This window comes from Phoxinus phoxinus, assembly GCF_949152265.1.
Source record: "Phoxinus phoxinus genome assembly, chromosome: 17".
Taxonomy (NCBI): Eukaryota; Metazoa; Chordata; class Actinopteri; order Cypriniformes; family Leuciscidae; genus Phoxinus; species Phoxinus phoxinus.
Genome location: NC_136892.1, coordinates 23,416,199 through 23,431,620, shown reverse-complemented (window position 1 = coordinate 23,431,620; position 15,422 = coordinate 23,416,199). Strand labels below are relative to the sequence as shown.

The 15,422-nt window shown below is 38.8% G+C and overlaps 1 protein-coding gene across 1 annotated transcript; it reads left to right on the top strand.

The window, feature by feature from the left end:
- The first annotated feature begins 9,674 nt into the window (after window positions 1-9,674).
- On the top strand, window positions 9,675-14,273 carry LOC306984862 (beta-1,3-galactosyl-O-glycosyl-glycoprotein beta-1,6-N-acetylglucosaminyltransferase 4-like). Its single transcript, XM_079586567.1, has 2 exons — window positions 9,675-9,835; window positions 10,811-14,273. The coding sequence occupies exon 2, from the start codon at window positions 10,812-10,814 to the stop codon at window positions 12,069-12,071; it is 1,260 nt and encodes a 419-aa protein (XP_079442693.1). The 5' UTR covers window positions 9,675-9,835; window position 10,811; the 3' UTR covers window positions 12,072-14,273.
- Window positions 14,274-15,422: the final 1,149 nt, after the last annotated feature.

Below are 15,422 nucleotides of genomic sequence, written 5' to 3'. Positions count from 1 at the left end.
TCGCCCTCATGTTGTTCAAAGATTTTAGTTCATCTTCGGAACACAAATTAAGTTATTTTTTAATGAACATTTTTTAATGAGATTTCTGTCCCTCCATTGACAGTCTATGTACCCTTTGACGCTTCAACATTTTTATCAAGAGATCATCAAGTTATTGATCGCTTTATATGATGAACAGACACGATTGCATTATATGATGAACAGGTTTAATTTAGGCTTTTATTCACATGTGTTCCTTGGATCTCCCCTGTTTTTTCCTTAACTTGTTACCACTGTTTTTCTGTCAACACGCACAGCTGCAAGTTACGTAACTGTAACGTCATCTTCTTCTTCAGTTTTTAGGTGGATCACACCAAATCTTGTGCATTACTGACACCTATACCATTAGCATGATCCAGAGACTCTACCCCCCATCCTCCCCTGGCCAATGAGAGCCAGTGCTTCAGCCAGCGCATATGAAAAGCCGTTTTAGCTTACAATGTTCCCAGCGTTACTCATTGTAATTGCAACAATTACACTTGACCAAATTTACTTGCAACAGTTAAATTAGAGAGATCTAAAAAAGATTTGTTAAAAGTAAAAATACAATTATGATGACCATTTTAAGCTAAAACGGCTTGCCAAGCGTTGTGTGTTCCGCTCTGGCTTCTGCTCATAACTTCCCCAAACCAGAAGAGGATGAACAAGAAAAACAACAACAAAACAAACAAAAAACATATATCTAGTTGATTAGACCTGTATTTGGCACGTTTGGCCTTTAGCAGCTCTTGACAGATAGTAACAGAAGTGGGATAAAAGGAAAAAGAAGGGCAGAAAAAACGGTGCTCACATACCGGTACATGGCCGTCCTTTCGTAAAAGAAAACATGACTCATCGGACCAGGCGGCCTTCTTGCACTACTCCAAGATCCAGGTCCGACGCTTGCATACCCATTGTAGGAGCATTCGACAGTGGGCAGGGGTCAGACACAGATTGGTCTGTGGCTATGCAGCCCTATACGTAGCAGAGTGTGTTGTGACACGTAAACCCTCAAGTCCTACTCGCCCCTCTCTGAGCGGGACTCGAACCGGCATTCCAGCATGGGAGGCGGGCGTGCTAACAAGGACGCTAAAGACGGCAGTCTCTATAGTCCACCTCTTGAGATCATGTAAGTGCGTTTCACCTGCACAGCTCTCACACGCTGGCATACGTTACACTCACGCCAATAAACCTCACTCCCATCTGGGTCACGACACCAATGTAACCCCTGCGGTCCAACTGCTCTGAGCAGGACTCGAACCTTCGTTTCCTAACAAGGATGCTAAAGACCGCTTCTCCCATAACCATGATTTAAACAGCACACAGTACGTTCTGTTTGCTTGGACCAGATGGGATAGCCTTCATTGCCCTTGTGCATCGATGAAGCCCTATTCGCACGGGATAAGTATTACATGGTGACCTCTAGTTATTTGTAATAATTGCGGAGGTTGTCTGTGATCTTAATCCTGTGCGAATCGGCCATGTCTGTAATTTGGCCGAAAAATCCCCCCGCAAATGACCTACCATATTTCACCGAACATAGAGGTCCCGTGATAATATTAGTCCTGTGCGAATCGGCATCTCTGTGATTTGTCGGTGTCGTATATAATTTTTTCATCTTTCGCGAAGAATGAAGTGTTGGAGTGTTTTGATTGTATTTTGGGTGCTGGGTCATATCGCTATACACCGTACAACTATACAATTTGCAGAAAGAGAAAGCTGAAAACCAGCAGAAGAATGATTAAAAGAATTATAAAAGAATGCTTAGATGGAGATGAATGACATGTATAGCAGCATGCGGTAAGGAACATTCTTCTGTTTATGATATATCATACGGCTAGACGTATAATAACAAGACATTTCCAAGCAATAGCCTATATTGACATCATATCCGGGAGTTAAGTCAGTAATTTTGAGTAAAATCACAGGCTTCGGTTATCCTGTGCGAATGCTCCACACGAAATTCAGATGTCGGGGGGTAATTTCTAAATCACACGAGGTCCCAAGATAATACTAATCCAGTGCGAATAGGGCTTTAGGTGCCCAACACCCTGTTGCCGGTTTGTGGTTTGTCCCTCCTCGAACCACTGTTGGTAAATTCTCACCCCTGCTGACAGCAACCCACAAGCCTTGCCGTTTCAGAGATACTCTGACCCTTTCGCCTTCTCATAACAATTTGCCCCTTGCCAAAGTCTCTCAGATCTTTATTCCGGCCCATTTCTCCTGCATCCAACATGCTGATTACCAAAACTGATTGTTTGCTTACCCTCTAATCTACCCAGCCCCAAAGGCATAGTTCTCTCTCGAGATGCAGACATGTAAGAGAGCAGATAAGAGCGAATAAATCAGCTACGAGGTGAAACGCAATTGTCACGGTTAGGTCCGTAAGGAAGACGAGGAAGGTTAGTGTGCATATACTACTGTTATGCCTGTAGTATCACATTTGATGTCAAAGGACATAAGTGAATATTAACAGGTTTAAGTCTTTTAATTCTCCTGCAATATATATACAATTGAAAAAGGTGGTAAAAATGTGAAAAAGGTTTTTGTTTAACTATTTGTACCTGGTATGATGGCATAATTCAATTCAATTCACATGTATTTGTATAGCGCTTTTCACAATACTGTAGTTCCAAAGCAGCTTTACAGAAAATTTAGAAGAGTCAATTTAAAGTGATCTGTTATCAGAGGAAACTGTCTTAAGTTATATATTTCATAAATGTATACAAATCATATAGTAATAGTGAGTAGAAAGGAACTGGCACAAAGGAACACAAACTGTGTTCAAATGTAGGTTTGTAAATGTAGGTTTTTTATAAACTTTTTCCACTTTTGATGTAATTTCTAGCGAGAAATTAGTATTGTAGTAATTAAATCGTTTTTTAGTTATCACCAATGCACCAATTTTGTCGTATATCATTAACCCATGCTGTAATTCAGTCATTGCCTGACAAGGCAGTGAGGCAATAAGTCAAGCCTTTGGTCACAGTCCATGCCAGTTTTTTTTTGTATATATAACAAGCAAACGTATACCAGCAGCACTGGAGTATTAAGGCGAGTGTTGTTCATTATTAAATTGACTGTGTTGATCCTTTATGTGTCATTTATTCAAATTTGGAACACAGCTGTATGGCTTTGATTTTATAGCACACCTTTTTTTTGTAGAAGTAAAAAAAAAAAAAAAAAAAAAAGATTTTACATTTAAACATCTATCTTTTCTCTATTTCACATCTACAATAATGTGCCAAGTGCTTTTTTAAAGATATGTTGGCCTACACTCCAAAGCTTTTACAACAGTTAAATTTGGAAATGTCATTTTCAGGCCAATGCTTAAAAAGTGGGATGGACAGTTAACAGGTTAAACAGGTCTGATCTCATCTTTTCAGAAAGTAATTGTCAAATTAGTATGTTTTTGCCATGTTATGAGAATAATGAATAAAAGGTATGAGGCATGACCACATTCCATGAGTGCGACTGTCACTGGTCTATGAAGAAGGACTCAAATGCAGAACGAGTGTTTATTGACAAACCGTAGACAGATGACAAGATGTGGTGGGAGAGGTGAACAGTCCAGACAATAGGATGAGAGACAGCCGTTGTAACTAGCCAAGCAGCAGTTGTAGCACAAGATGACTGTAGGCTGGAGAGTAGTAATGGCAGAGTAGAATGAGACCTGAGAATACCATAGCCAGACAGGAACTTCAAGTACAACAGCAAGGCACTCAGGGATCTCAGGCTCAGCACCAGGCTTGCTCCAAAGCAAAGAGTGTAAGCAGCCAGGGACGCTCTGCTAGCAGGACAGGACTGGAACTAGAGACACAGGAGACAAGACCGATGGCAGAACTAAAGCACTAAAAACTTCTACAAATAAAACACTATAGACTTCAGTAACAAGAAACAAACTAGTGGTTACGTCTGACACCGACGCTTCGAAGCTTGCTTCAAACTCGAACGGTCTTTGCAATGAACCACTGCTTCGGAGCTTGTATCATTATGTGAAAATGACTTCTGAAGCAAACACACTGGTTCATTCCTGTAGTGAACCACCTGACTGCTTTGACAGCCCAATCCAAGGTGGACAGGTTTGAAACCTGGCGGCTGTATTAATTATAAAAGTGTAAACTTTGTCTAAGCCTTCTGCATGTACCCAAAGCACAGCCTCTGCCACATTCTTTTATTATTATTATTAATTAGAGAACATATGAACATTGTTAAATAAAAACATGCATCAAAGACAGAAACTTCAAAAACCCTCTGCTACATTATACAAGTGCAACCAGTTACACAAGCACATCCTTTTCAACATACAAAAATATCAGACCCACCAGTTAACAAGTTACAGCTAAACAAGATAAAGCTTTCACACATGATACTGCCCTGCTAAAAAAATATAGAACTATAGAAATCATTACACAAATTCTATTGGATTTAATGGTTTTCATGGGAATTTTATTGGTTGTAATGGGAATTATAGTGGTCTCTGTGGGTCCCTACAGATATGTGTTTTTAAGCTGGTCTGATCTTCTGTCCTTGTCTAAAGAAATAATTACACACACACATCATGCTTAATGTTTTATTATCAAGGTGAACACATGAAATTCATCAGTATCTGTAAAATTCACCTAAATAAATGATTTTCACAGCACTACTAACACTGTTTCAGCTTTGATCGCCTCAGTAAACACGTAATAAACGGGCCGTTAACATATACTTGCATTTTATGGTTGTCAGCTTTGTTGCATTACATTTACTTCACCAGGAGATGGTGCTGCAATTTCTATCTGAATGAAGCTTCGATTAATGAACCATTTTCGACACAATTGTATCAGAAAGCAATAATTTGCTTTCTGGCCATCACTAACTATAGCACAGTAGCAGACGTACAACATCTAACAAACTGGCAACACATGAGGGAAAGAGCACGCATATAAAGGGAGCTAAAAACAAGAGGAACAGGTGAGCACACTCAGACCAGGAACAGGTGAACACACTCAGGTAAACAAGGACTCTTCTTCTTCTGTAAATTTTTATTGGCAGCTTGCATTCATTGTGCATTACCGCCATCTACTGGACTGAGGTTTGATCACATTGGGACGTCATCATCATCATCATCATCAAAAAATAAAAAATAAAACATCCTTTAACATCCTGCAGGACCAAACCCCAATTCCTCCAGCTTCCACCCTGAGCTCCTCAACCTCCAGGAAGAAAAATAAATAAAACATTTTACCCGAATTCTACTTGCTAGTTGGGTTTCTTTAAGAAAAGTTATAACCGCCCTAACTGTGGACTGTGTGTTAGTGTGATGAGGTTCAAGGGGTTTTGGGTAGGAAGAAGACGGAGTCAGCGTGACTGGGACTCGTACTTTATTTTAATCAACTTAAACAAAATAAACAAAAGGTGCGCACACAGCGCTTTCACCGTAGCCTCGCTACAGCACTTTCCATACATGCACAGGATCACTAGATGCACACTCTTTCCACTGCCAAGGCAAAACTCTTTCCACTCTGAAGAACCTGCGCTGTGTACGAGTCCTCAGTCCCTCTCTCTCCCCGCACTCTCCGTTGTAGCGGCTTATAAGCGGTCTCTCCACGCCAATTACTGCAACAAGACACAGGTGTTCGTCATTTGCACTTGACCTACTTACGTACCGCTCGCCTCCTTTCTCTCTCTCCCGCTACAGACCGCGCTGAACCACGCCCCCCTCGCCACAGTTAGTTATACTCAAGTTTTACATTGTTAAGCCTTTCTTTACCGCTCTCTTCATATTTTCCCTTTCTCTGGTGTATTGTGTACAATCTAAAAGTATGTGTTTTACATTTTCTATTAGTGATGGGCAGATCGAGGCTTCGTGAAGCAATGAAACAATTGAACCAAATGGTTCATATTGTTTCGAGGCTTCGAATCAATCCGACACCCGTCTCCACGGTGACACCTAGTGGTCACTTGCAGGTGATCTGAAACAACCTTGACGAGCCATTAAAATTGTTGTTGTTTATTTATTATTGTACTTTTCTAATATGTGAATCTTGTAACCTATAGGCTCCTCACTGTGCATAATGTTATTTTGGTCCTGCAAAATGAATATTAATAAAATAAATCAAGCCACAATGTCTCACTTTTTTAGATATTTTTATTCAAAAATATTAATTTCTCTGCTGTGGAAGGACTAGCCTACTTCTTTTTTTACAGATAATTTCTCCAGCCTTTGAAAAAATCCTCTCACAAGGGACACTTGTTGCTGGAATGCAAATATATTTTTTAGCCATGACATACAAATGAGGAAAGATTACTGCTCTCTCTTTCCAGTAAGTTAGTGGATCATGAGTTCTGGGCAAATACGCATCGTTGATGTATTTTTTCACTTCCACTGTGGCATCAGCTGTAGCATTGTGTATCATCTGGGTTTGATGGATACGACGAGTATCAAAAAGTTCCCATAAACTGTCCTGTGTTTCTACTGGTGTTGATGTTGATGATGTTGATGGGTCTGATGTTGACATTTCTATCCCTATCTTTAATATATCTATGTATCTATCTATCTATTAATCTAGCTGTCTATATATTTATATCTATGTATCTATTAACGTGTCACTATATGTATACTCTGTGTCTCTAGGTCAATGTGTTGTGTAAATTTAAATGTAAGCCTAAATATAACTAAACAAATCGCACTATAAATGTCGCTATATCACCAAAAATCGGCTATCTCAATATCAAACTCCTCTCACAAAAACCCACGAGGTCAATATGCGTTGATTTCACTTTTATACAGATGTGCGCTTGTGTGTTCTGTTTCCGACCGTGTCAATCAAACGCTGATTCGGCGGATCACACCTGATGAAACATTTAGTGAAACACTTCGAGGCTTCGTTTGGCCATAGTCACGTGACATGGGTGTTTTGAATCACGCTTCGGATCAGTGTTTCGAATCATCTGCGCTTCGGGATCTCGCAAAGCTTCGGAACGACTGTTTCGCGTCAGCCATCCCTATTTTCTATTACTCCACAGTTTGTGCATACTCCAGTCTGGTGTTTCCCTATAATGTGTAATCCACTATTTAAACTTGTATGTTATACAAATGTCTGCCTTTTCCCTCCTTATCCCATCTCTCATGCCACATTGAAATGAGGACTCAAACAAGGGAGCAGAGAACACGAGGAACAGGTTACAACACTCAGACAAGGAACAGGTGACAACACTCAGACAAGGAACAGGTTACAACACTCAGACAAGGAACAAGTGACAACACTCAGACAAGGAACAGGTTACAACACTCAGACAAGGAACAAGTGACAACACTCAGACAAGGAACAGGTTACAACACTCAGACAAGGAACAGGTTACAACACTCAGACAAGGAACAGGTTACAACACTCAGACAAGGAACAGGTTACAACACTCAGACAAGGAACAGGTTACAACACTCAGACAAGGAACAGGTGACAACACTCAGACAAGGAACAGGTTACAACACTCAGACAAGGAACAGGTTACAACACTCAGACAAGGAACAGGTGACAACACTCAGACAAGGAACAGGTTACAACACTCAGACAAGGAACAAGTGACAACACTCAGACAAGGAACAGGTTACAACACTCAGACAAGGAACAGGTTACAACACTCAGACAAGGAACAGGTTACAACACTCAGACAAGGAACAGGTTACAACACTCAGACAAGGAACAGGTTACAACACTCAGACAAGGAACAGGTGACAACACTCAGACAAGGAACAGGTTACAACACTCAGACAAGGAACAGGTTACAACACTCAGACGAGGAACAGGTTACAACACTCAGACGAGGAACAGGTTACAACACTCAGACAAGGAACAGGTTACAACACTCAGACAAGGAACAAGTTACAACACTCAGACAAGGAACAGGTTACAACACTCAGACAAGGAACAAGTTACAACACTCAGACAAGGAACAGGTTACAACACTCAGACAAGGAACAAGTGACAACACTCAGACAAGGAACAGGTTACAACACTCAGACAAGGAACAGGTTACAACACTCAGACAAGGAACAGGTTACAACACTCAGACAAGGAACAAGTGACAACACTCAGACAAGGAACAGGTTACAACACTCAGACAAGGAACAGGTTACAACACTCAGACAAGGAACAGGTGACAACACTCAGACAAGGAACAGGTTACAACACTCAGACGAGGAACAGGTTACAACACTCAGACGAGGAACAGGTTACAACACTCAGACAAGGAACAGGTTACAACACTCAGACGAGGAACAGGTGACAACACTCAGACAAGGAACAGGTTACAACACTCAGACGAGGAACAGGTGACAACACTCAGACAAGGAACAGGTTACAACACTCAGACGAGGAACAGGTTACAACACTCAGAGTCTCAGACGAGGAACAGGTTACAACACTCAGACAAGGAACAGGTTACAACACTCAGACAAGGAACAGGTGACAACACTCAGACAAGGAACAGGTTACAACACTCAGAGTCTCAGACGAGGAACAGGTTACAACACTCAGACAAGGAACAGGTTACAACACTCAGACAAGGAACAGGTGACAACACTCAGACAAGGAACAGGTTACAACACTCAGACGAGGAACAGGTTACAACACTCAGACAAGGAACAGGTTACAACACTCAGACGAGGAACAGGTTACAACACTCAGACGAGGAACAGGTGACAACACTCAGACGAGGAACAGGTTACAACACTCAGACGAGGAACAGGTTACAACACTCAGACGAGGAACAGGTTACAACACTCAGACGAGGAACAGGTGACAACACTCAGACAAGGAACAGGTTACAACACTCAGACGAGGAACAGGTGACAACACTCAGACAAGGAACAGGTGACAACACTCAGACAAGGAACAGGTTACAACACTCAGACGAGGAACAGGTTACAACACTCAGACGAGGAACAGGTTACAACACTCAGACGAGGAACAGGTTACAACACTCAGACGAGGAACAGGTTACAACACTCAGACGAGGAACAGGTGACAACACTCAGACGAGGAACAGGTGACAACACTCAGACAAGGAACAGGTTACAACACTCAGACGAGGAACAGGTGACAACACTCAGACGAGGAACAGGTTACAACACTCAGACAAGGAACAGGTGACAACACTCAGACAAACGAGGACTCTACTAGACAAGAGGGCGTGGTACAGGGAAACAAGGAGGCATGAAGAGAGGAGCACATGGCCAACACAAACAAAACCATCTGTTCAAGCTCAACACAAACATAGAGACATGAAACAAAGACAAACCAGACAAAGCTGCCAGGGCAGAACCCTGACAGTGACACCAGGATTATGATGGTCATTGTGAGAAAAGATAAGCAGGAGGGTCCTGATTTAAAAATGTTCAATAAGATCACATTCTTCAAGTTAACATGTGTTTTTATTGACTACTGTATCCTTCACATAAAATCGATCCCTTTTGACACTTGTGGCCTTCACAGTAGCTCTATAAAGATAGCAGCAGAAGTGGGATAAAAGGAAAAGGAAGGGCAGATGGAATCCTGAAGAACCGGATGTGAAGGACGTGTGTGCACAGAATGTTGTCTGGAGCCTGTTGCCCTTTTCACCGTGATTAGTGCACTGACTGCCTTTTGGGAAGTTATCTAAATTTAGTTGAGTCTAGGCTGTTCGGTTGTATACAATTTTAGGAAAGTCTATACAATCCTTGGTTTGTTTTTAAGTTTGGATGCAGTTTGATTGCACAGAGTGGAATCATTGCATGGTGTCCTCTTATATGATTTGTGTGGATTTCATAAATAGGAGGATGAAATCTTGTAGGGTAAGCGACTTTTTCTTTTTGTTAGAAAATTAATTGTAGTATGTTTAAATATGATTAAGCATATACAAAATGACACCACAGCAACATGTACCTTATTAATACAATTAAGTTTCATTAGTTAAAATAAGTTACCTTCAGTTAAAGTAATAGTTCACCCAAAATTGAATATGATGTCATCACCCTCAAGTTGTTCTAAACCTGTATGAGTTTCTGTTGAACACAAAAGAAGATAAAGAATGTTGGTCTATCAACCAGATAGTTGGCTTCTATAGTATATTTTTCCTATGGAAGTCAATGGCTAGCGTCAAAATTTCAAAGAACTTTACAACATACAGGTTTGGAACAACAGAACAGGTTTCGTTTTTGGGTAAAGTATCCTATAGAGTATCTATAGAGTTTATAAATCTTAGTCAATGTTAATTTCAACATTTATTAAAATCAAAAGTTGTATTTCTTAACATTAGTTAATGTACTGTGAACTAACATGAACAACTGTATTTTGAAACTAACATTAACAAAGATTAATAAATACTGTAACAAATGTATTGCTCATTCATTGTTAGTTCATGTTAATTTTAAAGTGTTACCGATTTTACTTTTATAACCTTTCTCTTATTTTTATTTATGGTTAAATAAAATAATCGGTCTGGTTTCACTGCAACTGCATGCTTTACTCTACAGTAGGTGTTGCATTAGCATCTCAAACAAAAAAGAGAGACTCAGTGAAACTTTCAATGACTTTCTGTGAAAAAAAAAAACTTTCTTTGAAACAATTTTTTGTTGGCAGAGCACAAACAGATAAAAAACAAAAATACATGTCTGTAAAATGTAAGTTATTTCACTTTCTATTTCATTGATCTGTTTTATACAAGCATCATCAAAAGCTCATTCATGGGATATAGTTCAAATATTTTGCCATGTTTAAATTGCGTACAGTGTGCATAATTTGTAATGTGCCTTTATTTCTTCCTACAGAATGAAAGGATTGTGTCTTCACCTCAGACTGAAAAATTTCTGTTTCACACTGGCATTCGTTATATTCTGTTTTATGATCATAATTTTAAGAGTAAATAAAAGAAAGGGACAGGAAAGAGTGTTTGAGAGGCAAAGGCTGACAGTACAACATGGCATTAATTGCACAGCAATATATGAAATGGAACCAGTGGAATTGGGCAAAACTTTAGCCATCCGCAAGCAAAAAACCTACGTATCAGCAACTGACCAGACTATCGCTGATGCCACCTCTGGTTGTGATCAGTTTGCAACTGGTATGGGCTATGATGCGATTCAAGGCACTGAATTTGAGCGTGAATTTCCTCTTGCTTACTCTTTCGTTGTTCACAAGGATGCAGCTCTTGTGGAGCGGATGCTCAGGGCCATTTATATGCCGCATAACATATATTGCATACATTATGATCTGAAGTCCTCAGCTGACTTTATTTCAGCAATGAAAGGTCTGGCCCGCTGCATCCCCAACGTCTTCATTGCCTCTAAACTGGAGATTGTGCAATATGCAGGCATCTCACGACTCAAAGCGGATCTGAATTGCCTGTCTGACCTGCTAGATTCTGAGGTAAAGTGGAAGTATGTCATCAACCTGTGCGGTCAGGACTTTCCACTGCGGACAAACGCTGAGCTGGTGTCGGATCTGAAGGAGCTGAAAGGCAGGAACATGGTGGAGAGCAAACGGCCTGAAGGAAAGGAATTGCGCTGGAGTGTTCATCATATCCTGAAAAATAAAAAATCTGAGTACTATGAAACGCCTGTTTCCACTTCTGAGGAGAAATCTCCACCACCTTACAACATCGAAATGTTTGTGGGCAGCGCATACTTTACTCTCTCAAGGGAATTTGTGGTTTTTGTTCACTGGAGTTTCCTAGCCAGGGATTTCTTGGCTTGGTGTGAGGACACATACTCACCTGACGAACATTTCTGGGCGACTTTAATTCGTGTGCCTGGAGTACCAGGTGAGGTGCCAAGATCTGATCCTGAGATCTCAGAACTGATAAGTAAAACTCGCCTAGTGAAGTGGTCCTATTTAGAAGAGAATCTTTACCCACCGTGCACTGGAGAGCATGTGCGAGCAGTGTGTATTTATGGTGCTGCTGAGCTCAGATGGCTCCTAAACTACGGCCACTGGTTTGCTAATAAAGTAGATCCAAAAGTGGATCCTGTTCTTATGGAATGTTTAGAAGAAAAGCTTGCAGAAAAACGTCTGAATCCGCAGGGGAAATGATAAACAATAGGTTCTCGTCCTGGAGTTCGCTGTAATGCTGACTGCCTGGCTGTGTAAGTTATTCTCTGCCGCCCCCTGCTGTGTACAAAGCAATCGAGCATGAGTTGGCAAGTTTAGAAGTCCGATGGAGCTTTTCTGGTGCAACTTTACAAAACCAACAAGGTGCACTTGTTGGAGAATGCCCTAGTGAAAATGATATGGAAACCTTTTGTCACCTAAAAGATCATATTACTGACCATAGGAGTGCAATTACAAGAGGTGATAATAACAAATCCAGTACCGAAACATTTTAAAGAATGTAATCACATTATTCGCACTGAACACAATTCCCAGTGATATTGACCAAATTCTAAAAAGATGACAGACATTTTTTTTACGTTTATTTTTTTAAACATGAAAAGTTGGGTCTAATATTTTTTTATGACAGTTTAAATTAAAATAATGCATATAAAATAATATTTTATATGCATTATTTAAATTTAAACTGACATAAAAAAAATTTTGACCCAACTTTGCATGTTTAAAAAAGTAATGTGTATGTATGTATGTATGTATGTATGTATGTATGTATGTGTATGTGTTCGTGCCGCTGATATGATGAATCTTATTATTATTTTTACGTATTTTAACCCCTTAAGCGGCACCCCCCTTTTTTTAATAGACATGAAAATGCACATTCCGAACTTAAATGGTTGTAATTCAAGAATGCTTTGGAATATAGATGTAAGATTGGTCTTGTTTTAAAGAAGACATTTGGCAGATTTTAGAAGGGATTTAGAAGTGAAATAAATTAAGAAAGTTAAACAGGAAAAAAGTTATAGAAGTTTGAGTTTATGAAAATGTACAATGATAGAAATTTTATTTCTTCATATTTTATATAAAATATATATTTTCAAAACCTGGTGGACTCTAAAAATTCAAAGAAAAATCAAAGCCAAAAATCGGAACAAGTTGAGTTTAAAATTTTAGGTTGATATCTTTAAAAAAATAAGCTTTCAGTAAGAATTTGTTTGGGCGCAGTACCAAACTTTTTCACTAGTTGACATTACTATAAGGGCGCCTCCATTTCAATATGTTGTTTGAGTGATCTGAACCATAATTTTTACAATTTTCATACAATTTATGAAGTAGACATCCTATTCAGAAGTCGTAACAAAAAGAACACGTAGGCCCTATGTGCATTATAGCTCGCTATACCACATCACAAATGGTGAATCTATTATTTTTTTCTTTATATTCAAAACATTTTCAGACCTTTTTTTCTAAAAGAATTGAATGGATGCTATCTTTTGAACTCTTGGCATGAAAACAAACTGAGATTTCTACCATTCTTTCATGATTTTTCATGTTCATCACTATTTCAAAATAAAGGTCTGAACACGCCTTAGGAGTATGAAAATATTCTTGTTGCAAATTGACAAATTACGCCTCCTCTGTAATTTATTTTGAAAATCAATCACCAAATATGTAAACTAGAGATTGTAAGCTTTCAAATGATATATAGTTTGTCAAGATTAGTTTAGGTTTAGTATAGGATAGGCCTATTACTGTTTTAGATGGCTGTGCCAATATAAGGGATTTGTTTTGTATAAAATAGGGGTTAATGATTTATCATAGGCTTTTGCTTCATTAGTCAGTCCCTATGGCAGCTTCGGCTCCATACCGGCGTGATGAATCCGATCAGGATGAATATTTGAATGCTACAGATCTCAATCTGAATTCTGACTTGTGATGCAGCCTGAATCATAATGTGCACCTTGTTTGTTTGTTGGCCAGTTCTTTTGTTCTGAGCCTGTTTTCTTCCAAAGTTTCTATTCTCCATTCTGTCACCTGATGGAGTTTGGGTTCCTTGCCACTGTCACCTCTGGCTTACAGTAGTTGGGGACAATATTCAACAATATTATTGATCTGACTGTATTGATGCTGTTGAATGAGAACTGAACTGAGCTGGACGATGACTTCACTTTTTGCAGAACTGCTTTATGAAATGAACTAATTTAATAATTGATGATCTTTACCATGGGACTGAATCAACACTGACCTGTCCTGACCTCAGCTGAACAACAGCCGAAATGCATAATTTTCCTGTTATCTTTGTAAAGCTGCTTTGAAACAATCTATAAAGCGCTATATAAATAAAGGTGACTTGACTTTTGGTTTGCTTCTTGGTGTGTCATATGATTGATCATTTGATTTGTTTTAACGCTCTAATTGCTTTATTGCAATCTTGTCTTGCAATTTTTTTTAACCCTGATGAAGGCCTGTGTGCGGAAATGTGTTCGCAAAATAAAGAATTTTTCATATTTTGATTCTATAATTTCTCCACTCCATAAGTTCTGCTGGTTTTGTTTTTGTGATCCATTGTTAACAGGATGATCGATAACTCTCAACTGAGCAGTTTGCAGTACTCTTTCTTTTAAAACATATTTCCTAGCAAAAAATACCAATAAATAAGTTCAGCAATAGTTAACACAATTGAAAAAAGAAGGCGTGATAATGCGTGTAATGTAGTCCTCAGCCCTATACCAACATTTATGTGAATTGTTATATCATTCAGCTCAGCTTCAAACAATATGAATGTATGAATATTTGCTTATTATAAGGGATGAATAACACATATGATTAACACTGTCATTATATACAGGACACAATTCAGCACATTCCTCTAAAATATCTGCAAGTTTACAACTGATGTGCTATTTTAGTATTATGTATGTATAGTATTTATTAGTATTTTGAGTTAGCTTTTATTTGTATGGTTTCAGGTTTCATTTTAAATTTAGTTTAGGTTTTAGTAATTTTATTATGCGATTGTCATGTTTATCAGCTTTAATTTTTTTTATTTCAGTTATAGTTTTAGTAATTTTCGGTTAAAAAAACGTTAAGCATGTTTTAAATGTTGTTTGCATTTGTATTTTTTTAATCCATTTAAGCTTACGTAAATATTAATACATAAATTACATAGGACATTAAACCTAAAAAATATAATAAAAAATTGGACATAACCCTTATTATTCTAACACTTTTTACAGCATGTTTGGTCTTTTTAATTAGCCTATTTATTTTCAGCAATTTTGTACTTTATTTAACTGTCTGGCACTTTAGCACAGAATCTCTGTTGCTCTTAAGCAATTTGTTAGGAAGCATACTGTGCATTCCCTCAAATAATACATTTCTCAATCTGCCATCTACTGTAGCTCAGCTATTTTTGTACAAATTCACCAGATTTACATGACACCAGCTTTAACCTGATAGCCAATGCAATGCCACAAACTTATCCTCTTGCACTTATATGTCACATTCTACACGAGAACCTACAGAAAGCTGACTTTTCCTTACCTAATGCACCAC